Source organism: Octodon degus, unplaced genomic scaffold, assembly GCF_000260255.1.
Source record: "Octodon degus isolate 3935 unplaced genomic scaffold, OctDeg1.0 scaffold00107, whole genome shotgun sequence".
Taxonomy (NCBI): Eukaryota; Metazoa; Chordata; class Mammalia; order Rodentia; family Octodontidae; genus Octodon; species Octodon degus.
In genome coordinates, this window is record NW_004524683.1 from 9,904,293 (window position 1) to 9,929,064 (window position 24,772).

At 44.4% G+C, this 24,772-nt stretch overlaps 2 protein-coding genes across 11 annotated transcripts in view; one reads left to right on the top strand and one right to left on the bottom strand.

Annotated features, from left to right (window-relative positions):
• The window catches only part of Eri3 (ERI1 exoribonuclease family member 3), a 133,958-nt gene extending 128,932 nt beyond the window's left edge, over positions 1 to 5,026 (top strand). For 3 of the 7 annotated variants that reach the window (XM_023724144.1, XM_023724140.1, XM_023724142.1), the window contains one exon: positions 4,496 to 5,025. In XM_023724144.1, the coding sequence (XP_023579912.1) occupies positions 4,496 to 4,578 (83 nt within the window). In that variant the 3' untranslated portion in view covers positions 4,579 to 5,025. Of the gene's footprint in view, positions 1 to 4,495 lie in introns of all 7 variants that reach the window. The other 4 variants (XM_004639210.2, XM_023724141.1, XM_023724143.1 and 1 more) reach the window with 2 other exon arrangements.
• Positions 1,422 to 14,196, bottom strand: Dmap1 (DNA methyltransferase 1 associated protein 1). 4 transcript variants are annotated; one of them, XM_023724138.1, is made up of 12 exons: positions 14,067 to 14,192; positions 13,806 to 13,954; positions 13,174 to 13,265; positions 12,697 to 12,892; positions 7,308 to 7,466; positions 7,026 to 7,193; positions 6,645 to 6,830; positions 6,415 to 6,486; positions 6,063 to 6,135; positions 5,649 to 5,944; positions 5,414 to 5,485; positions 1,422 to 1,775 (listed from the first exon to the last, which is right to left on the bottom strand). In XM_023724138.1, exons 2-11 carry the CDS (start codon positions 13,908 to 13,910, stop codon positions 5,426 to 5,428), a joined length of 1,407 nt encoding a protein of 468 aa, XP_023579906.1. In that variant the 5' UTR covers positions 13,911 to 13,954; positions 14,067 to 14,192; the 3' UTR covers positions 1,422 to 1,775; positions 5,414 to 5,425. The 4 variants fall into 4 exon arrangements, with proteins under 4 accessions (XP_023579906.1, XP_023579905.1, XP_023579904.1 ...); XM_023724137.1 differs by lacking the exon at positions 1,422 to 1,775 and having other exon boundaries at positions 5,373 to 5,485; positions 14,121 to 14,196; XM_023724136.1 differs by lacking the exon at positions 1,422 to 1,775 and having other exon boundaries at positions 5,373 to 5,485; positions 14,091 to 14,192.
• Positions 14,197 to 24,772: the final 10,576 nt, after the last annotated feature.

Consider the following 24,772-nt stretch of genomic DNA (forward strand, 5'->3'; position numbering starts at 1 on the left):
TATGTAGTTCAGGCTGGCCTTAAACTCAACTTTGTAGCCCAGGCTGGACTTGAACTCACAGGGATCATCTTGCCTTAGCCTCCCCAGTGCTAGGATTACAGTGTACTACCACATCTTTTCTTCAGCTAAGCATTAGGTTCCTTAGGGTTTCTTCTTGCTGCTTGCATCACCAGCTTCATATCTTATCCCTTCCTTGCTGCTTATTCTTCATCACCACTTACTTGTGAAACTTTTTTTTTTTTTAGGCAGAATGAGGGATTGAACTCAGGCCCTTGTGCTTGCCAGGCAAGCACTTATTCTACTGAGCCATTTCTTTAGCCCCGTACTTGTTAAACTCAATTTTAGGGCTGCCCACTGCATTTCAGCTCAAGAAATGTGCCTGTATTACTCATTATTCTGAGAACTTTAGACTAGCTTCTTCATCCCAAGACCTCTTGATTATTAGCTTTGTTCATCTAGAAGTCCATTCCTAAGCCTCGGGCAGAACTAGGTGTCTCCTCTGTACTTCCTTTTCTGATAGCATTGCACCCCTAACAGGGAAGTTTCTGGCTCCTTAAGGATAGGGAGCTTCAAGGTCTTTACATACCCTTAGACCCAGGTTGGCCCACTGTCCCAGCACATGGAGAGTTAGTGTATGCTTACTGGATGAATGGGATGTGTGAGTGTATGCCTCAAAGTGTTTCATGGACCCTATCCCACTTGGGGGTCTTCCTGGGCAGGCCTGCCTCCTTCCTATCCTCTACCCTTCAGCTCCCTGATAAGTGCAGCTAACTGGAGTATACTAGCCTGTGTGGCTGTGACTGGGTATCCTCGGGGTTCTGAGCCACCCTTCCATCGCTCCCTTTCCAATCAGAGAAATACTTGGCTACCCTTGGGCCCAGCCAGCAAACTCATCCTCCCTTGTTACCTGCTAGCCCCACTGGTCTTTCTGAAGGCTTTATGCAGCTGCCTCTCCCTTTATGGATTTGGCAATATAAAAATATTTCCAACATTAAGAATATTAATGCTCAAAAAAAGGAGGGGTCATCTTATCTCACATTGATGACTGTATAGGAGCACACAAATGTCTTGCAGAATTGAAGGTCAGGAAATCCTGTTCTTGGAGACATTCATTGTGGATGCACGGCTGTGCCCTCACAAGCTCGTAAGCTCCAATACAGAAGCCTCAGTAGCCCAGAGAGGTTCTGGAAGGCAAGGCTGCTAACCTAGAAGGTCCAGAGCTTCAAGGAGAGGACTAAGAAGCTGTCTTGTTACTAGGCTCATTGTGCTATCCCTCTCTCAACTTTTGGCCTATTATAAGCCCTAGATCAGTCTCTGGTACTACTTCTGCCATATGTCCTTATCATTTAATTGTGCCATTGATTTTTATTTAACTAGTCAGTAGTTTGTGTTGACTCTTATCAAGGCTTCAAGGGGGGAATAAAGACCCTGGGCTGACGGCCCACAACTGCCGTTCCACTGAGTTGAGAGGTGAGCTGGAGAAAGTATCTTTATTGTGGTGGGCCAACTGCAACAAAAAGACTGCCAGCTCCCCATTAAACAGGATCAGCAGTCAGTCTGTGGAGTGAGATCTTATCAAGTGTGTCGGTGGCCTATCTGTGGCCCTTGCCATAGGCTGTACAGTACACACTTCTCTCACCGTCAGGTCATCCAGAGAACTAGTACCTTGGCCTCCTCTTGAGGCCGAGTAGTTCCCAACATGGAGTGGTTTGTGCAGAGCTGTGGGTGCAGCACCCTGTTCAGTGCTCTCAATGCTGCGGAGGCTGCCGTCACTCCTAGTGGAGAAACCTGAAGCTTAGGATATGAAGCACTTGTCGAATGTCAGGCAACCCACTGGGTGAGGTTTAAGACCAGAACAGGTTGTGACTCCAAAGCCCACTCTGTTCTCTTCAGAAAGTATTAAAGGAACAGGGGTAGAGTGGCAGAGACGAGACCAGGGATAGCAGGGGTGGGTCAGTTTTAGCTGAGGCTTTAAGTCAAAACAAAGATTGTGGACTTTGAACATTAGAGGATAGGGAGTCACTGAAGAAAAGGAAGAGGGAAAGACCTGGTCAGATTTGTGCAAGGAGGGTCACTGTCTGCAAGACAGGGAGCAGACAGCCACCAGGCTTTTGCAAGCCAATAGGAGACAAAGGGATCTGTTGCTGGAATGAAGGACAGTAGATGAGAGAATGAGATCAAATCTGCAGAAATTCATACTTGATTAGATGGGGGGGGGCTGAAGCAAGGGTAAGGTGTCAAGCCTGACTCAGGTTTCTCCCCTACCATTCACTGGTGCAGAGAACAAGGGTAAGTGGGAGCTTTGAGAGAACAATTGTTCATTACTGGCAACATTTTGAGTCTTTACCTAGAGATGTTTGAGAGGCATTTGAATTTGTAATGTGATGCTCAGAAGGGTCCAGGCTGGAAAGGGTGACTTCAAGGGCAGCGGAAACTTAGGGTTTGGGTGAAGTCACCCAGTATACATACTGGGAGTTAACAGACAGGGCCTTGGGTAGGGGCCTGCACAGATAGGGGTCTGTGCTTGGCAACTGGGTAGGTGGGTGGCCTGGGGGTTTGAACTGGGACACTCACTTGGGTCAGGAGAGGCAGATGGAGTGATTTGTCCAGCAATGAGGGAGGAGCCACACGAAGTCAATAGAAAACTAATTTTCTTTTCTGCTGGAAGAAATGAGGTGTGTGGCCGCTGGGTAATTGCAGATAACGAGGGGACTTATTCTTAATATGCACAGCAGCCATGGTCCCCAGACTGCAGGAGACAGGAAGGACTGGAGGTGCTGTGACAGGGCTAGGCTTGTTTAGGTAGAAAATCACCCTCTTACAGCTCCTCCAGTGGTGTACCACAGCCGCTCCCTGCTCCAGGCCCCTTCCCATACACTGCCAAGCCCCTCCTGCTGCAGCCCCTCCTTCTACCTCCTACCCCCACAGCACAGGCATACACACTAAAGGAGACAAATGACAGGGCCTCAGCTGAGCGAGGCGCGTGTCCGGTCCATAAACCACAGGGATGGGTCACGTCTGGAGCTGCCATGGCTGCCAGTACCCACCCATCTGTCTTTCCACCATTCTGCCTCAGATTGAGCCTCGGGGGCTTCCCGACTTCCCTGAGGGAACAAGGTGTCATCTCCATACCTATATCCACTACAAGTACCTACATGTTGAGCTCTGTGACAGGACCTTGTCTTCCTTGGCTGCTCTAGGTAGGATCTGCTGAGCTGTCTAATGACACAGACCCTTGGCTGATCAGTCTCCTTCCCCATGCATAGTCCCTTCCTAGTTCTGGGTGGGAGGGGTTCCCTTTCCTAAGCTGAAGTGCTGGAAGGTAGAGTGGGGTGGGGTTCAGACTATGACAGATGCAGAAGCTTCCTGACCCCACCTTGACCTTATTCCCTCCTCCCCCCGATTATGACATCAATGTACAATATTTCTGCAGTCACAGCATCGATCCCATGAGGGCTGGTGGCAGCTGGGGTCCTGGTCACAGCCCAGGAGCACTGAAGGGAGATAGGAAGAAGTGGGAGAGGCAAGTGAGAGAGGACAGCAAGTTTGATGGCCTTTCTGGGTGACTCAACTGGGAGACCCAGGTACTTGGGTAGTTTTATACTAGGTTTACTTTACTGACAAGCTCGGGGCAACTGCCCTTCATACTGATGGTGGAGTAAGTCCTGGCCCATGTCTGCAAAACTGATATCCCAAAGAGCCTGTAGCCTCCAGGGCATCAGGACAATTTAGAGCATGAAGTTTTTTTAGGGGACCCACTCTAGAGAAAATGCTTGTGACAGGTCTTTATAACACAGACATACTTCATCTGAGGTGTGGGCAGAGGCAGGGCCCCCAAAGTGACCAGCACCTAGTTCTGAGCCTACTGGGACAGGGACGGAGAGGGCTGACATACCCAGGTGTCTGGGGCCACACAGAAACAGTACTCAGGGCAGGTGTGTCTCCCAGGGCTGTGGACTAGCAGTGCTGAACCTTGTGCCTTGTCACCAGTGATTATGGCCTAGGCCACATCTCCCACACACACGCAAGTGCCAGCAAAGTCACCCTGGCCATGGGTGTGATGAATGGCCGCGCAGTAATGAAATGGAGACATCAAGGCGGGTGGCGGGAAGACGGAGTGTGGCGGACGGGCCGTCCCCACATGGCGGCAACAAGAAGGATCGCCCAGCGGCCGGGGGCCGTCAAGGGAGAAATTACACATTTACTCTGCCTTTTTCTTACTGCGACGTCGCCCATATATCACCGCTGGGGCAGGGACAGGACATGCCGGCCAATTTCCAGCATGAATTATGGGACTGGAAAGCATTTGCCGGCCCAGCATCACCCAGCCCAACCTGCAGCTGGAGATGCAGCCATAAAGGCCGGGACCCTCTCTAGTGCCTGCAGCTCCTAAATCCAACCCTCCTTCCCACACATACCCTTGTAAGAACACTTGTGGGCATGGAGGGGAAGGGTCCAGGCCTGGGCTCATCTAAATGTCTTTTCTTCTCTTTAGATGACTGCAAGAACATTGCCAACATCATGAAGACACTCGCATATCGAGGCTTCATCTTCAAGCAAACATCGAAGCCATTCTGATTGGCTGAGGATGAGATGGGGCAGGACAGGGAGCTGCTTGGCCGAGCCCAGAATCCTCCTCTCCCTTACCAGATGGAAAAAGGGAGAGTGGCACAGCCCTGCGCCCAGTGTCCCCCAGCTGCCCTATGGATTGTATCCAGGCAAGGGCTGGGCCAGCTGGCCCCTCTGGAGCAGACACTTTGTGTCCCCCACCCTTCAATCTCAGCCCAGTATTAGCCCCTTCCATGTGGGCCTGGGCTTGGGGGACCCAGGCACTCACTGCCTCCTCCCTGTACACAGGCTTCTGCTGGGGCCACCAAGCCCCCCTGTGCCCCTTCCCATCCATAGTGCATGGTGTGTGGTGCCCCCAGGGCTCCAAGACAGATCAGGCCCCATCTTGTGTCTACCCCCAGCCCTGCTGTGAACGTGCCACTGAATAAAGTTGGGGAAATAAGGCCCTGGGTGTGTGCAATGGCTGTTGCTGTTAGTACTGTCAGGCCATAAAGATAGTGTGCACTCAGGCTATTCCTTGCACACAGAGGCAACAGGTGTGGCTGGCATACCCTTGCTGAAGATGCACAAGTCTGGAGAGGTATGGGTGTCTCAGGAGGCACTGCTGAGTCCAAGACCATCAGGAACATAAAATCACAGTGAAGGGGCTGGAGTTTGGGCTGTGCGGGCAGAGTTGGGGTGATGTTACCGAGAGCCCGAACACAGGCCAACCTTGACCACCCGCTACAGACAGCAGCCGAGGCCCTGCCTAACCACTCTCCCAGAGGCCGCAGGGTATTGAAAAGGAAGTGGGAGCAACCCAGTCAAGTCAGTAGCTCTATTTACACCACAGTACCACCCGCACCCTAGTGGCCTCTCACGGCTTCTTGGCTTTCTTCACAGAAGATGAGCTGGAGGCTGACTCCCGTCGCTTCCGCTGAGGAGACAGAAGGTGTGAAGGTCAGTAGCCCCAAGGCCTAACTCAGGCTTAGTGTGCCACACTCAGGTAGGTGACACCCACTGGTCAGCCCACTCCTGCCCTCAGCCCCTCAGAGGCAGGGACCAGACAGCATGGCTGGCATGTGCACGTGCCCACTTACCGAATTGGGTGTGAGGGGTGCACCCACGACATCAATAAGGGTATCCTTGGTGGGGTCAGGGCCAAGTCCAGGTTCAGACACTGCTGGCTCAGTAGAGGCTGGGACTGGGCCTGCTGCTGGTGTGGCTGGGCCCCCAAGGACGCCTGCCCGGGCCAGTGCTTCATGCCGGTGCCGCAGCATCTGGAGCTCATACTCGCAGTTGGCACAGGCCTGCTTGAGCTCATAGAGTAGCACGAGGTCGCTGCGCAGCTCATTGAACATGTGCACAAGTTCTTCAGTGGGCGTCGGGCTCAGCTCTGCAGGCAGGGCAGAGGGGCTGTGGGTGACGTCTACAACATGCAGTGCCCAGCCCAACCCAGCCCAGCCGGCTTCCACCCAGCCTAGGTTGTGTCCCAAGGCCCAGCCTATACTCACCCACGCCGAGCTCCAGCAGCATCTGTTCCAGGGCCTTGATCTTCTTCTGACCCACAGAGCTAGGCAGCTTCATCTGCAATGACCCAGAGAACTAATGCCCTCTCCCCGGAGAGAATGAGGATGAAGGGGCTAAAGGCACTGAGGGCTGGGGCTACAGGTAGCTGAGGGCCAGAAAAGGCAACAGCCAGGAAGTGGAACACAGTAAAAGCTGTGGCCTGGCCATGTGCCCCTAGGATCCTGACAAGACCACCTCAGTCTACAACCATCTCTCCTGTTGCTCCAGCTCCAACAGTTGCAGTACTCGAGCCACCCGGAGCCCAGGGCTCAAACAGATCACACGTGACACACGTACCCGCTGGCTCCGCAGCGTGACACCTGCAGACTTGAAGTCTGGAAACTTGATGCCTGCAGTCTCAGGAACAGCCTGGGGGGAGAAGAAATCAGGGAGACCAGTGTGTCACAGGAAATGGGGCCAAGGTCAGCTCCAGCAGGTTGTCAGCTCTGTGAACTCTCAGAGCTCCTCTTCAGGATGGTGCTCTGTGCCACCCTCCACCAAGAGCTGGGCTGCCTTTCCCTCCGCACCGGCTTCTCAGCCTCCTTCTTCTGGGGTAGCTTCTTCTTGGGGGCCTTGCGCTCTGTGCGCCGCTGCTCTGCAGTGGTGTCTGCTGCAGTAATCAGCTTCTGCAGGTCCTGGCTGCGTTTCTCCCGCTCCTTCTTCCGGGCCTCAATCTTGCGAAGCTCCTGCAACAAGTACTCCTCCTCTGCCACCTGAGAAGGTAAGAGATGCTGAGAGCATGGGAAGGCAATGTGCAGCAAGGGGGTATGAGGTAGAAGGAGCAGAGAGGTGCAGAAGAGCAGAGAGGAAGTAAGAGGTTGGGGCAAGGGAGTTGAGGGCGTGGAGGTCAGAGGCAGTAGGCAAGGCTTTGGGGGTTAGGGAAAAGGTATGAGGAGCTCAGGGCTGACCTGCTCCGGGGTCCGGTTGTAGAGACGCTCAAGCTGTTCCTTCCGCCGCCGCTCATGCCCAGCATCAAATACTGGTATCTTGAGGTCTGTACCTGGCACAGCCCGCACATTGGCAAGCTTGGCACAGATGTGATAGTACCGCTCCTTCAGGTCCTCCACAGAACGTTTCTGAGGATTGAACAGGCTGGAGACGAACACTCAGGAGCACATGGACGGGATGCTATGAAAGTAGGGTCTACCAGGCCCAGGGGCTGGGCACACATGCAGGTGCACACAGCTTACCTTGAACTGCTGGTGGTCATACCGGTCGTGGATAACTACAAAACGCAGGTCAAAACGGCGGCTGAGGTCAAAGAGGTGGTCAGTTTCTGCCTTAGTCCAAGCATCATCGTGGAGGTAAAGCTGGTACTCCTGCTCTGAATACACAGGCACCTGTACGGTCTACTGGCACAGAAGACACAGTAAGGGCACTTGCCACCCATGTCATGTCACATCTGTAGCTCTAGCCCTGGGGCCACAACCCCTCCCACCTATTTATAGCCAATCCCTAGGTGGATAAAAGCAAATCCTTAGTCTGTTGTATCCCTGCAGAAGGCAGCCTGGAGTAAGCAAAGAACCTATCTCTAGTATTATCGCTTGCCTGATTTACTCCCAGAACAGCTTCACCTTGTCTTTGGTTCCAGAGGCTGGTAACAGGCCACAGCTACTGGCCCCTATGGTAAAGGTGAGGGAGCCACTTGTAAGCACTTCTGTGGAGTCCAAAGGTCAACTTTGGAGTCAGGCAGATGGCTAAATACACTAGGCAGAGGAAGAAGGCCAAGGAGCCTCTACTGACCAACCCTAAGCTGAAGCATTACTGCCACCTAGTGGTGACAGTGGGACTTGCTGCTTCCTCAGAGCTCTTAGGTCACACATCTCTACAAAAACCATGGGTGAATCCTAGTACCAACACAGCCTTTCCAAAACCCCTTCCTGCCCTAACCTAAGCCCATTCCCCAAGCATCCCCAAAAGACAACACCACTACAATCTGGTTCCATGAGGCACAGACCCAAATAAAGAGTCAATGCTAGACTACCAATGGATTTTCTCTCTGAAGACCACAACTAGCTTTTTCCATCTGCCTCTTGGACACCTCCTACTGGAGGTCCTACACATACCTCAAGCTGAACATGCTCAGTACTAACTCATCATCTTCCCTCAAACTTACATCTCCTCCGATCTAGACCTCAGTCCATGTCACTGTCACCTAATCTTGTTGCTCAAGCCAGAAACCTTGGAGACATCTTTAATTTGTGCCTTTCAACAAGTCTCTGACTTTACTTACAAAATCTCTCTTCACTGCCATATTCCAGGCCAGACTAGCACCATCATTTGCCTAGGTCAGACAAACAGCCTCTGCACTGGTCTCACTCCTTCCACTCAGTCCTCCTCCAATCTGTTCTCCAGGACTGGGGAGATGGCTCAGTGGAATAAGCACTTCTTTGGCAAGCGAAAGGGCCTGAGTTCAATCCCCGGTTCCACCAAAAAAAAAAAAAAGGTAGCCAATCTGTTCTCCATCTCCAGCCAGGATTTGACCCCTCTGAGCATTGGTACATAAGAGCATGGTGCAGACTGACGATGTTTGTAGGCCTACACCAGTGATCCACAGAAAAAAGGAATCAGAGAAGGCAATGAAAAACTTTCATATAGTAACTGTACTGTTGAATGTAATTTGAAAAAGCACAGGCTTTATTGTCTTTTATAATTTTATTACCTTTATCAGTTGAATGGGTTGAGCATATAAAAGAGAGGCATCCTGCAACACAGAAAATCTGAAGACACGTTATTCTACATGTATTTTATCTATAACTCCCTTAAAGTCTTTCACCTCCAAGATAAAGTGTCTTCTAGACTAATCCATTAACTCCTCAAAGGCTGGGACAATAGCTTAGTAGAATAAGCACTTGCTTGGCAAGCGCAAGGTTATCAGTTCAATACCTGGTACCACCAAAAAAAAAAAAAAAAAAAAAAAAAAAAAAAAGAAAAAGAAAACATTAACTCCTCAAAAACAAGAGTGACCGGGCTAGGGAGATAGCTCAGTGGTCTAAGCACCTGCTTGGCAAGCGCAAGGACCTGGGTTCAATCCTGGGCATGGTGGTGCAGTGCTGGGGAGGCTGAGATAGAAACACAAGTCCAAGCTGCATAGTGAGACCCTGTACCAAATACATAAATTACAAAAAGCAAAGCAAAACAAATAGGGTTACCCAGTTCATCTCCTGCTTTTAAGGCTCTGTAATTACAGCTATCCATAAACTGAATAGGCATTGAACTGACCAATGAGCATGAGTGAATAACCCGCGCCCCTCCTACAGCTCAAGAATCCGAAATGCCAGCCAAATGACTTAATGTTTTCAAGAACATACTAGACTTTCCTCATCACTGAACTCTGCCTGAAGTGCCTTCTCACTTCTAAGCACCTGTCTGGGTAATTCTCCTTTTGATCTCCTTCAGGTACAGCTCTTCTGGAGATGCTCTTAGTTGCCAGATTTAATTATATATCCCTCATATATACTTAAATCCACTCAACTATAAAAAGCATTATACCTTAAGAACTGCATGGCCAATCCTGCTCTCAGAGAATTCACAGTCATTTATTTATTCAACAAGTATTTATCATGGGCCTCTCTACCTATGCTGGGACAGAAAGGGATCTTTGCCTCCCAGCTCACAATCCAACTGAAAAAAATAATAATTTTCGTATAGTATGGCAAGTCGGATGACAAAGGTACACCTACAATATACTAAACAAGACTGGTTCCAGTCTGAGGACACAAGTTGAAATAGTCAAAAAAGAAATGAGGCCTAGTTTAGTCTTTTGTAGTGAGGAAAGAAAAGGAAAGCGATCCTAGGTAGAAAGTATGCACACAGCCAGCAAAGAAAATACCTTTGTGTGTGTTGGCCTGGCAGTTAGGGACATGGTGAGAAACAAAGGCTGAGGTGGGAGAGGCATGAGAAAGTCTGTCATGCAGGAGCAGCCAGGCATGAGCACCTTGCTAAGGAGTCGAATTCATTCTGTGGGGATGGGAACCCATGAGGTTTTCAGAACAGTGGAAGGTTACCTTTCTCATATCAAAAGACCTGGCAGCAGTAGGATAGGGCGGTGAGGCAAGCCAGGTGATCCACTGGCTGACTTTGGCAGTGACAAAGATGAGATGTGGAAAGGCCTGAATGAAAGCTGCACCAGTGGAAGGCAGAGGATGGAGCCAAGTGAGGCTTTAGGCAACAGAAGCAGAGAGTGAGCTGACATGCAGTTGCTACTGTGCCACTGACAGCTACTGTGATTCTGTCCTGAGCAAGAGTAGCAGAAGAGTTCCAGGCTGAAAGGGGAATGTGGGGAAGGAGCAGATCTCCTTCATTTCGCTCCAGCTTCATTCTTCACTCTAGTCACCAAACACAGATCTATAAGTACTGCACACTAACTGACTGTGCCACTGGAGCTTCTCAACACAGATCTAATCTTGACACTAATCCAGTGAAAATCTATCAGTGGCTACTGAAAGCAGTTTGAAGGCCACCTGTTTATTTCAGAGTGTCAGTGGGTAGCAGGAAAAAATAATCAGGACATTATAAAGGAGACTGTCCTGCTATCTCTCCAAGAAAAAAACCAAAAAAACAAAATAGTGACTACCATGGACAGCCAGGGCATCACTGGGCGGAGGCCCCTGCTGACAGCTCAGGGCCCAGCTCTCACCATGCCCTACAGTGGGCTGTAGACTTCACACATGGAACCTCCCTATACTATTACCATTTCTAACTATGCCTTTGCTTGTACTGTTTTCTGACTGAAAAAGTCACTGTACTGCTTTTCCTATTATTGCCTGGAGATAGCCTTTAGGACCACTCAGGCTCTAACTACTCTAGGAAGCTTCTGGGACCTTCAGGCTCTCCCAATATCACACATATCCCAGCAGACTGTAATTGCTTCTTTCTCTTCCACCTCTTCCCCCAGCCATATGGAGCTTCTGGGGGCAGGTAATATGTCTCATTTATGTGTCTTTAATGTCTAGACCTTAACTTGGCATGGAGTGATATTTATTAAATATAAAATGAATGGGCCAGCAAGATAGCTCAGTGGACTAAGTGCTTGCTTAGGCAAGCACTGGGACTGGGTTCAATCCCTGGAACCACATGCCGCATGGGCCCTGCCCCCAGGTACACTGAACCAGTCACTGAGTCCGGGTATGGTAGCACACCCCTGTGATCCCAGCGCTGGGCATACTAAAAACAGGAGAATCACTGAGTCTAAGCTGCATAGTGAGATCCTCAACCAAATACATAAAAATAAAAAAAATTACATACAAAATGAGTATTTTTTGTCTGCACCTCAGCTTATTTCATCTGAGCTCTCGCCCACTGTCTTTGATGCCTCACCTTTGACGGTCCCTTTTCTAGCTTGTATTCCTAGCCTCTCTGGACCTGAGAGGCCTAAAGATAATGGTTAAAAGCAGGCAAAGCTGGTATGAGATATTGGGAGTAATGGATTTACACCTGGCTATGCTCAGACTGTGAAACCTGTGTGTAGTCCAGGGGAAGGTGTACAGGTATGTTTAAGTATCCTGGGCTTACCAAGAGAAGTTGGAACTTGCAGTTCTTGGTCTGAGCCCTAGTGCCTTTAGGCTTTAAGAATAAACTGTCCTGAGCTGTGGCAACTGTGAGGCCACCTAGTATAATGGTTTAAACCATGGGCTAAGAAATCATAGCTCAGTCTAGCTCTACCTGTCACTGGCTGGGTGAATCTGGCTAAGGCCTTGCTCTGGCTAAACCTTAAAATCTGGAACTGAGATAATTTAGCTTGGATCAGGGTGCCGATATACAGATGAATAAAGATGATTTACTATGGAAACAATTGGGGGGCTTGATAATTAGATCTATCACTGAGTCTATCAAGATGTATATATCTAGATGTATTGCTTGATGATCAAATGTATCTGATGTCTAGCTCAAATGCTACTTTCTCGGAGGCCTTCCCTGACTACTTTAGATCTACTCTATCTAAAGTGGATCTCCCCTACACCTACAGTTTGCCTTTTTAAAAAAATATCAATTCATATTCTGGTTTTATTGGCAGCTCCTAACTAAAATAATCCAATTTATTCCCCTACATTTTTGATATGCCTTTCCTTATCTTTGTTCTGTTATTGAGATCTAAGGCAGAAGGCTAAACTGAGGATATTTCCCAGTTTCTAGTGTGGGCAGCCTGCAACGATAATGATATCATTTGTTGAGCTGAAGAACACGTCTGGGGGCAGGGGTAAAGGGAAGATTGTAAATTCTACTCAAGCATACCTACTTGATGTGAGGTACCGATGGAGCACTCAGAAGGAGATGTTAGTAAATGACTGAATATGTGGAAACAATTGCTTTGAATATCTGGAGATATTAAGTTTAGTTCACTGGCTTAAAAAGGGTCTAGAATCACATGGTCAATGAGACACAACAGGAGAAAAGTATGGACTAAGAGTGAAGTGCCTACATAGTGCTCTGTGGAACAGCAATATTTGAAAAGTCAAGAGAAACCACCAAAAGCCAGAACACGTTCAGGGACAGTCAACCCCATAGGCAGAAAACCCCCCAGAGTCAAACTTTGCTTTATAACCCAAGCACTGACCCATTTGAATGGTGGTAGCTCACCTTATTGAATCTGGCAAATGGGTAGTCCTTGCCTTCCTCTGCTGCCCGACGCCAGTGAAAGAACATGGCTCCATCCTTACGTGCTGGGTTGGTAAATGGCATCCACTTCCATGGCCGAACCTTCTTGGAGCCTAACTTGGCCTTCACTGTGCGGTAGCCCTGACCAGTATCACTGGGTAGCAGTGGAGGTGCATCTCTGCCAGTAGGTTTAGAGGTAGAAGGTTAGAATCACAAGTTGTATAGAGAGCCTCTGGGCCCAAAGAACTGATCTATTTTTGAGCAGATGTTAGTAAATGTTTTAGAGCAAGCTATGTTCTAGAGCAAGACCTCTGGGCTCCTCTTGTAACCTGCTAAGCAAGCAAGAGCCCTAGCTGGGAAGGGGAGGTGGGGAAAGAACTGGAAGGAAAGCCAGGAGTTAGTGACATGGCAGGTGGACCAGGGTTTGGAGCACAAGGGACTGAGGGTTCCAATACTTGCTTCTTGTCAGAGTAGAGCAGTGCATAGACCTCCCGGTGCATGCCCTCAGGCCTCTTGAAGGTCAGTGTCTCAGAAGATTTCTTGGACTTTTTCTTATGAAACCAAAGGAAAAGAACCACAGCCTAAATCAACTCCCTTTCTTGAAAATTCTATAGCCAGCAAATCCCTCACCTACAGGCATAATGACACATAATGACACATTGTAAGCACACACTATAAAGAACAGAAACTTTCAGAATTCCTAATTCTCCTCCCCACTCCTATCAATCTGAGTAAAACTCTAACTTCTTAAAGCAGAAAATACTTTCTCTACTTCTAGACTGTCACAATATCTTGATTTTTTCTACCAGGTAATTTAGGAATGACACATTCTCCTCCCCTCATCTCTTGCAAGTTTCCCACTTTTGGTACCATCTACCACGGTGTTCCACCTCCTTCATCATCTCATTAAGAAAGATACAAAAAAAAAAAAAAAGGAATGATACATATTCTCTGTCCGTTCTGTCACTCACACCTCTTAATCGTGCATCTCACTTGAGGTGTAGCACCCCATCACTTCCCCCATCTCTTCCGTCGTCACTCAGCCCGACTCCTCAGTTCCCCTACTCAGTGTTCTCCGGTGCCCCCATTACCTTGTCCGGGTTGATAATGTCCTTTTTGCTGATAGTCCCAGAGGCTGTATCTCCCTCTGGACCTCCGAGTTCTAGAATGTCCCGTACATCCGCTCCCGTAGCCATCGCGCCTGAGTGTTGGGGTGGCACCTGAGGTCAAGGGTCGGTGCCTGAAGAGGGACCAGGTTCAGGTCAGGAGGCGGGGACACTCCAAACCCAAGTGGGGTTGGGATAAAGAGACGAGCCGAGAGGAATTTGGTCTGGGTATGGTTGGGGTAGTACCGGTATCCTGCCGCTTGCGTGTACCTAATGACAGCATCAGATTCCTTCCCTTACCCCTGCGCCTCTGCGCGGGTGCCACTTCGCTGCGGTCTCCCCCGCCGCCCCTAAAACACCGGGAAGCTACAGGCAGGCACTTCCGGTTGTGCGCTTTAGAAACGTGGCTCACGGAAACATTTCCGGGTTGTGCATGGCGAAAACAGAACCGGCGGGAAACGCAGTGCGAAAGCTCTGTAGTGGCCATTCGGGGCAGATCTCAGTTCTGTTGCTCGCTTTTGGCTGGCTCGTTTGTGTTCATGCACTGCCTGCTTTCTGAAGGGTAGCTTCTATGTTGCTCCTTTGCGTCTTGGGCAATGAAAAGAGAGCCCAGGGCTTGTGAGGTTAAGCAATTTAATTTGTCTGAACCTGTTTCTTCATGTGTGGAATGTTAATTCTAATGGTACCTGCTTAAATGAAATACCGATAATCTACGTAAACCATTCACATGGTGCCTGGAACACAATTTTTAAAGTAAATCAATGATAATTAATATTATTAATTACGTGTTACTGTATTCATTAAATATGTGAGCCAGTGTGACCCTTGGCAATGAAGAGAAATGAAACAGGCCAATCTTGAGGGTGTTTGTCAGAATGGGGTCCAGACCCTCACTTGTGCCTCTTCTGGATGGAGGTGTCAGTGGGTTGTGTCTCTGGGGCTTTGTTGGAATCTAGCTTTCTGAAATTTCTCTAGTACAGCTAGTCCCTTTTTTAAAAATTATTATTATTGACAAAAAGGTCAGAGCCACAGACTCAAACAAGGATGAGCTAGATATAGCCCTCAACAAGAAAGAAATTTGGTAGTCTCCTTAAAGAGAAAAACAGACAAGCTCTGGGGAAGCTCAGAAGTGAAAGGGAAGAAGCTTCTATTTTTAGCCTCTACAAACCTGCCTACCAACATGGAGGACACATGCACAATGAGTGTACTACATGGAGAAAAGTTTGTATAAACCAAGACCTGCCAAAGATCCTCATGGGGCACTAGAAGGGCAGACAGCTAGCTGTGTATAAATGGTGTAGCCTATTCTTGCCTTGAAATCTTAAGCCTTGCCAGATCTCAAAACTTTGGAGAAGTAGGCTTGGAAGTATGGACCTTGCTCTGTACATGAGACCTGATTCCTGTGTGGATACAGATTTTGGGGAATCTAGATCTTGCAGTAATAGTTTCTCTTAGAGAACCTTGGAGGGTCTTTGGAACCAGAAGTAAAGCAATGGGAAAAATCCCTGAGCTTCTACCTGAAATACTTGACCCTACTTACAGTTAATTAATTGTCTAATAAATATGTCCCTTGATTGACTCATTTTTGTAAACACAAGGATCACAATAGGAAAGTGAATTATATGACAGGCACGGTAGTAGAATGGGGATGTAATAGGTAAATGAGCAATAGCTTCTGGTGGAGTGTGTAGTTAGTAGGAGAAAAGCACCAAGCATATCAAGAATCAACTTTTGGGCTGGTGAGATGGCTCAGTGGTCTAAAGCACCTACTTAGAACAAGCTAAGCTAAGCAAAACACAGGGACCACTGTTCAAACCCCCAGCACCACATGCCAGCCAGCCCCGCCCCCCTGGTGGGCTGAACTGGCCACACACAAAATAAATAAAGTATTTAAAAGAAAATAAATAAATAGCATCTTAAAAAAAATATCAACTTTTGTTCTTTAATGGAGACAAGAGTTAGTTGGGAAATGAAGTGGAAGACTACAGAGTGAAGTTAGGGAAAGTTTCCTTGGGGAATTGAAATTTAAAGACCAAATTTGAGACCAAAACAATGCAGAGTGTTTCATACATGAAGAGAAACAAATGCAAATTCTCTCAGATGGAATTTGATGAAGGGACATGAAAAAAAGTGTCATGATTTGGATCTTAAATATCCCCCAAAGCTTCTATGCTAAAAGTGTGGTCATCAGATTGTACAGTATTGCTGTCAGAAGGTGGCGGAAGGAAATAAAGTCACTGGAAATGTGCCTTTGAAGGAAACATTGAGGCACTGATCTTTCTTCTCTTTGCCTTGAGGTGAGGAAGCCTCCCTTGTCATCCATTCCCCACCATGATGTTCTTCTCCACAGACCCCAAACTGACAACCAACTGTGGATTGAAACCTCTGAAACTACAACCCCAAGTAAACCTTTCCAGCATTAAATTGTTTATCTTAGATATTTTTGTCAGTGACAGAAATCTGATTAAAGTGAAGGTCAGTGTGGTGAGAGTCAGGTGAGATGTGGGAAAACAAATGATTTGAGATCAGATATGGGCATTGTGGTTTATAAGAATAGGTTGAGTTTTACACAAGGACAATCATTTGCTGTCCTCATCAAAACTATGAGCTCTTAAAGGATAGCACTGGGTTTCATCCTCTAAACCTGAATCATGTCTCTGAACCTATTTTCTTCATTTGCAAGGTGTAAAGTATGGATTATTTGGAGGAGCTCCCCAGAAAAAGATTTCTGAAAGGAAGTTTATATATTTTCCAAAGCAGGCATGGCTTTCTTCACAAACCCTGGGGTTTCTTCTGCAATATCCCTCTGGGTTTGATATGCCACCAGCATGGTGATCTGAACATAACTGATTTGATAGATCATAGAGACCAGTTGGGACATCTACTTACATTACAGCCTAGACCAATTGGAGGATTTTTTGACTTGCTCTGGTTTCCCTTCACAGATGACAGCCTTTCAGATTACTGATTTAATTGGTAGATACAGAACACCCAAAGGTGATTTCTGTTGCATCAAAAATTCAAAGCTTCCATATACCACCCAGCACCATACTTCAACTAATCTAAAATGCCATCCACTGAAAGGTACACCTCATTTAAATTCCATTATGAATTTTTTTGCACATTGTCAATTAAGCCATGATATACCATTGATTATAAAATGCATTGCCATTTCAGAGACTTTAAAATGATGAGGGAGCAGTAATATAGTGGATATACTACATGCCACTGAATTGTTCACTGCAAGATGGTTAATTTCATGTAGATTTTTTTTTATTTAGTACAGGGTTTACAGGGTTTCACTACACAGATTGGACGGCTAGTGATATTCCTGTTTTCAGCTTCTTCATTTGCAAGGTGTAAAGTATGGATTATTTGGAGGAGTGCTGGGATTAAGGGAACATGCCACTGCACCCAATCTCAATCACCAACTCAGCACACACCAGGGGCGGGCCTGGCACAGCAACCAGGGATCAAACCCCGGTCCCTGCATCTGCCTAGGCAGGTGCTTTAGTCCCCTGAGCTATCTGGCCAGCCCCTATTTTATGTAGATTTTGTTTCAATAATAACTTTTAAGCTGGGTGTGGTGTTGCACTACATCTCAACATTTTGGGAAGCTGTGGCAGGAGGATGGAAAGTTCAAGCTTGGACAACTTAGAAATTTAACTAGATCCTGTCCCTCCAGCACCCCCTCCAAAAAAAAAATCCAACAGGACTAAGGATGTAGCTCAGTGCAAAGGCTCTGGGTTCAATCTTCAATACTATAAATAATAGTGATAATGATTTTTAATGTAAACAATCTCAGAGTCAATGACAAAGGATACAGTTCAATTTAAATGATACAGTGAATTTAAATTATACTGCAATTCTCCATATCAAACTTTGAACTTGATTTCCAGCTATAACCAGCCCAATAATTGTATTATTTATTTTTACTACAGACATAGAATGTCAGTGATTTGAGAGCTATCTTCATCCAAAATTTTAGGGCATTGATGTTGTCATTTCCTTTCTTTTTAAAAACTTTTAAAAATCTTTATTTATTTATGAATTTGTCACAGGGTCTCACTATTCAGTTTAGACTCATAATGATTCTCTTGTCTCAGCCTCCCTAGTTCTGGGATTACAAGTGTGCACCACCATATCCGGTTTTGGTGGATAGCACTGCATGCCCGGGGTTCTGGGGCTGGCATAGACTGTGGTACCAGGGATTGAACTGGGGCTCTTCTGCTTGCCAGGAAGGTGCTTAGACTGATGAGCTATCTCCCTGGCCCTGTCATTCTTTTCTTAGCCTTCTGCAAAACAATTAGAAGAGACCCCTCTTTACTGCACAGTTTTCTGTCTGCCTTCCATACTCGTCTGTGGTGGAGGCTCTTTGGTGCCTCAGCATTTTGATTGCAGTGCATCTTACATTCAGGAGGTGATTGATTGCAGGTGATGATCTATTAGGTACAGACCAAGGGCTGGATTTTCATACCTAAACATGAATGCCAAAATCATCTCTGATCTGCTACCAATTTATGTATCATTTTCAATCATAGTTTCTAGTTATGTTTTCTAGGAAGTATAGCCAAAATTGTTTGAAGAAGAGATAGATGACCAAGTAGAACAGTAACCATAAGAATCCCAAAATGTTATTAATGAGCTTCAATTTTGAAAAGCACCAGGTTGAAAACTATAAATGAGTTCTATATTGCTTTCAGTTAATAGATCATTTGTCATACATTCAGGTTAACTTTAGAGCATATAAGAAGTTGAAAACTCTCAGTCCAACTTATGAAAATACCAGAATATCAATACCAGACACTAAAAAGGAGAGAAAACCACTGAAGGATACAGAATCCTCATCATAATTAAACCACTAAAATATTTAGAAAAGTCTGAGAGCCACCCCACATATTGTACTACTATATCCTGAAACCAAAACAGACAATAGCAGCAGGAGTGGGAAGAACTCACATGATCCCTTTTTGAACAATGAAGTAAAATCCTAAATAAAATGTTATCAAATTAAATCTGGCAGTGTATTAAAAGAATAATATATCAAACCCAAAGAAAATTTATCCCAGCATGCTAGGACGGCTCAGTATAAAGATATAAACAACTTAATTTATTATATTAATGAATTCAATATAAAACATAATTATTTTAATAAATTGAACATTATTGACATGAAAGAAAAAATCACCTGATAAACTAGGAAAAGAACATTCTTAATTTGATGCGTTGTTTATTTTTAGCAAAACAATGAGAAAACCCCATAGCAAATGCCCTCCCAGCTGGTGAAACAACAGAAGCGTTCCTGGTCAAGTTAGGAACAAGCAAGAATGGCCTTATTATCCCCACTACTCAAAATGGTTCTATATGTTCCCTCTAGTTCAGTCACTGAAGGGAAGCAATAAGAAGTGTGAACAGCCCGTAATAATAGGCAAACTGTGATCATTTGTGGACGACACTATCACTTACATAGAAAAACCTAAGAAAATCAATTGACTAGCTATTAGCACTAATAAGAGAATTCAGCAAGGTGACTACATACAAGATCAACATACAAAAATCAATGGCTTTCCTATAGACCAGCAATAACCAATTAGAAAAATGTAATGGGAAATAAGGTACTATTCACAAAAACAACAAAAACTATTAAGCACCTAAGAATAAACCCCAAAAGAGAATTTATTTACAAATAGCTCAAAATTAGGAAATCCATCACTCTAATTAACCACATTGATAATATAAAATTGAAAACTACATAGCTATATTACATAGCAGCAGAGAAAATGCAAGGACCATTTCTGGTAAAAACAAACAAACAAAAACCACTACAGACAAAAGACATTTCCTAATTATAATACATAAGGATGTGTTTTGTTTTGATTTCAGAAATTAAGAGCAAAAATCATATTAAATAGCTAAATATTAAAGGCATTACCATTAGAGTAAAAATAAATCACAGGAATAATTATCCTTTAAAACTATTTTTGTGTAAAATGAAATAGTGGGTTTGATAACAGGGGTAAAGACACCATTTCACAGATCCTATTCTTGGATCTACCAAAATTAGGGATGCTTTTCCTCTATAAACAAGATTACTTTGATTCTATACCATAAAATAGGGTGGAAATTGAAATTTTACTTAGAGACAGAGACTACTTAAAAGGGTCTTTTCCCTTTTTCTCTCCTGTTGAACCTGTTACCAAGCACCATCAAGATACCATCCACATGCACCTATCTCTGATCCAAGGAGAAGACTTTTTAGTTGTCCACACAGTCCTGAAAAGCTTTGGGTCTGGTCAGCCAAGTATCTGTGGGTATGAACAACTGCCATACCAACAGGGACACAATTCTCACATCTTTATTTCTTTCTTATGTTGGAAAATTATATGCACTTTTGAAATTTTATCACTTCTACCTTGTTTTGGATACTGTGAGCTGAATTTATGTCTATTTTTTTTAAAAGAGAAAACACTGCAACCAGCAAAATGGGTTTTAAGAAAAATTGTGTTTTAGGAAGGATTTTAGGCAGGGGGCCAAAGGGAGTTACATGCTTGCCTTTGATCTCTAGGAAAGTGCACCCACACATTATTCTGGAGGAAATAGCCAGAGTAAACTGGAAACAAGTTGGGAGTTGTTTAGATCTCTCCCTTTCCCTATGAAAACAGTGTCATAGGGAAGTCTGCTTTCTTGGGAAGCAGAGTCCAAAGCATATGTCAGCCTGGAGGACATATTCTTAGTATCAACACTCATGGAGGGAAATACACAGGACTGGGCAATGAGAGAGAGCTGAGTGTGATTAAGCCCTACAAGGCCTCAGTTGATCCCATGGGTGGATGTCCTTCAGGGTTGTGCTCAGCTTGGGTGAGGAAACCAGGTCCTTAATATTCCCATGTCAACCACTGTGAAATGTGTTCTAGGAAGGAGACTGATGTGAAATGAAATGACCCTTTACTGAAGGCCATTTCAGGTGCTGGAGAGATCCCAGTGGCACAGTGTAACACTCACCAAGAAAGCGGCAAGAACAGAAAAGGAAAAAATGTAGAGGTGGCATTTTCACAAAGTGTGAGCAAACCAGGGGACAAAATGTCTGGCACAGACCTTGGACTATGAACTGGCTGGGATAAACAGCAGTGAGATCTTTGTGATAATGATCTGTAGCAGAGGAGGAGGCACAGAGAAGCAGAGTGGTAATTGGAAACCATCACCTCAATTTCCAAGGGACAGCAGAGGGACTGCTGGAAGTGCTGTGGGAAGTGAGACAGTCCGGGTCCTTAAGTCTCCAGGAAATATCCAGGGAGAGGACAGAGCCCCTCCCTTGCTAAGGAGCACCTAATGTGAACAGAGCACCGAGAGATGAGGGCAAACATTCTAGAGGTAAAGAGGAAAGGTTTTAGCTGCTTACTGGAGGCATAACAAGAGGGAGCAGATAGACCTAAGACTAGCAATGAGGACGCTACGCTGATCAAATGTATCTTTTGATATTTCCAGTCACAACAGAAGAGGGAACAGTAGAACCACAGGGCTGGGGCACTCTCCTGACCCAACCCTGCATCAGTGTAGAACCTTCTAGAAGGCACAGGAAGCTGACAGCAATCAAGCATGAGCAGCAGAAAATGACTGCAGTTAAACTCCATGGACATTGTAAATTTTTTTTTTTTTTTTTTTTTAACCAGGCAAGTGCTTATTCTACTGAGCCATCTCCCCAGTCCTTTAAATTTTTTTTAAACAGGTGTTAAAATTACTAGCACATCTCCAGAAAATGAAGTAACCAGAAAAAGTTGGCCACAAAATAAACAATTATAACTTGATAGTATTAAATGAACAAAAAATAGGGAATAATAGCAACTATGAGTGAGTAACACAAATATAAATTTTAGTAGTACCCCCATCTTGGGGGGTGGTTACATGCACATGTCACAATTTATTTCTTCTGCTAATTAATCAATTTTATTGGTACATTTTAGATATACCTAATGATCACATTCACCATAAGGAATTTGTGCCTGTATATGATATGTCTTGATTTATTTTTTTCCCCATCTTCCTTCCCTCCTTTCAATCCCCTTCCCTTCCTTATTTACCAAAGCTTTGTTTCCATCTTTTTCTTCTTTTCTCATTTTCTTCTTTTTCCTTTTGCTTTTCCCCTTCCTCACTCCCTAGTTCACCTTCCCATGTGAATATTTTCTTACTATTTCACAATATCTCTTATACAGCTTGGTCCTTATTTACACATTTGTATTCTCACACCAGAGAAACAATGTAATATTTATACACGCGTGTCCCATTTGTTTCACTTAAGAGTCTGTTCTTAAGATCCATGCATTTACCTAGAAAGTCTCAGGTTTGTCCTTCTTTATGGCTGAGTAGTAATCCATTGTATATATAAAAATGACCACATCTTTTTAAAATTTCCTTTCCTCTACTTCTTCCTCCATCTTCCTCCAATTCCCTTATCCAAGTTTTCATTGTTGTTGTATATAAAAAATTTTAAAGCTCAGAAACAGAATAGGTAGACAACAAGAAGATATAAAAAGAAAATTAATACAACTCAAAAGAAGTAGGACCAATAGAAAAATATTTTAGAAATTATTAAACTGAAAAGAACAAAAGAGTGGACAGAACTGAAAAATATAAAAATAGATATAGGAAGGAGAAAAATGAAAGAAGTTAAATGAAAATGAAGAAATAAGAGATTTGAGAGAAAGTGATCTATAGACAAAAAGCAAAACAAAAGATTAAACAAAAGTCAAAGCAATGAAATAAAGCACATGCTAAGAACTGTAATTCAAGGAAACTTTACTGCAATATAAAAAAGTGTTTTTTTATTTTAAAAAAGGTATTTTTTTTTAAATTTTTTTTGGTATTTTAGGACAGGTCTACAGGGTCTATAAGGTCTCACTGTATAGATCGGACTCATAATGATCCTTCTGTTTACAGCCTCCCAAGTGCTGGGATTACAGGGGTGCACCACCACGCCCAGTCTCAATAGCTGTCTCAGCAGGCCTTGGAGGTGGGGCTGACACTGCAGGCCTGGGGATTGAACTCCCAGCCACTGTGTCTGCCTAAGCAGGCACTTTAATCCACTGAGCTATATGGCTGGCCCAAAAATGATGTTTTAAAAGGGCACATCATATACATGATAGCCCACAATGATCAATATTCTATTAAAATTGTTCAATTTAAAATAATTTGAATACCCACACAAAAAGAACAGATCGTTTATAGGTCAAAGAAAATCAAACTTACACTGAGGTTTTTAACTAGAACACTCAATTCCAGAAGAGAATAACTTATTAAAAAAAAAAAAAACTCAGTAAAGAGCTGGTCATGGTGGCAGCAGCTGGAAGGCTGAGGCAGGAGCACTGTAAACTCAAGACCAGCCTGGGCTACATGGAGAGTTCAAGGCCAGCCTGGGCAACATAGTGAGAAACCAATAAACAAACAGTGAGTCCAACATTTTATATCCAGTAAAACTAACCTTGTAGTGGTCACACTCAAAAAATATTGTCTCCATGAGATTATTCCTGCATAGTCTAGAGAATAAATCTCAGGCAACTGGAAATACCAGAGAAGCATCAACATGAGGATTGGTGGTAAACACTGAATACATCTAATTGTAGGACTGAAAGTAAAAATTGAGGATCAGGGTGACAGTGGTGTTAATTGTGAAATGCACTGATGGTGTCAGTAACTGAAGCTGTGTATATTGGGATCGGGCGGGGAGAGGGGGGAAGTCCACCAGTGGGTTTTTAGTCATAGTCAGACAGGAATAAGCAGCTGTGGTGTGGGCTTACACAATGGGTGACGGCAGATTGTAGTTATGCACCATATTTCAAAAATATAGAAGAGAAGATTTTCAGTGTTTCATTACAAAGACAAGCATTTGAGGAGGTAGATATACTTAACCTGATTTGACACTATACATATATCAAGACATCACATGGGTACCCATTAATATATGCAAAATTTATGTTTTCATGTATCAGTTAAAAGTTTTGAAAAGAATCAAACTTCATATATTAATTCATTATGAGAATAATGGGTGAAAGAAGGGAATATAGAGAAAATAAGATAAGCACTGTTATTGTCTTGTAGTGAAGAGGAAATAATAATTTATTATTTTAAGCAGAGGTCCAGGAGAGGGAGGGGGAAGGAGCTATAAATAGCTAATTTTAACATTGCTTAAAGTAAGGAACGTATAGACTATTGTATTTTTTAAAAAAGAGGAAAAATGTATTTTGCAAATGTATTATTAAAAAGGTAGCAATTAAAAAATATCCAGCCCTCTAAATTCCACATGAAAGCTTTATTAAAGGACTAAAGAATACTGGGTGTGGTGGTGCATACCTATGACCTCAGCACTGTGGAAGGTTGAGGCAGGAGGATCACAAGTTTGAGTTTAGCTTGGGCAACTTAGTGACTTAATGGGACTCTGGCTCAAATAAAAAATAAAAAAGGAGGCTGAGGATGTAGCTTAGTGTGAAAGCTTTGAGTTCAGTTCCTGTACCAAAAACACAACAAGATATATGTGGGGGGGAGGGAAGGGAGGATGAGTATATATTGAAATACTTTATAATTAAAAGCAAGCAAGCAAACATATTGGTGTTTATCAATACTACTAATTCCTATTGGTTTATTCAATGGAACAGTTAATGCTTAGTTTTTTGATCAATTTTGCATGCCTGTGTCTGGTAATCTGAACAACTACTTTGGAGATAATAATATGCAACTTAACAACCACAGTTAATTTTCTATCATCTTGTTTTGAAATTCTGTATCATTTTTAATTTTCAAAATTTTAAATTCTCTTTAAAAATAAAAACATAATATAAGTGGGACTCACATTACATGAAAATATTTTCAGATTATCAAAGCAAAAGCTAACTATATGCTACATCTATGATACACTTAGAACAAAGATTAATATGTTCATTGGCAAGTGCAGGGTCCTGAGT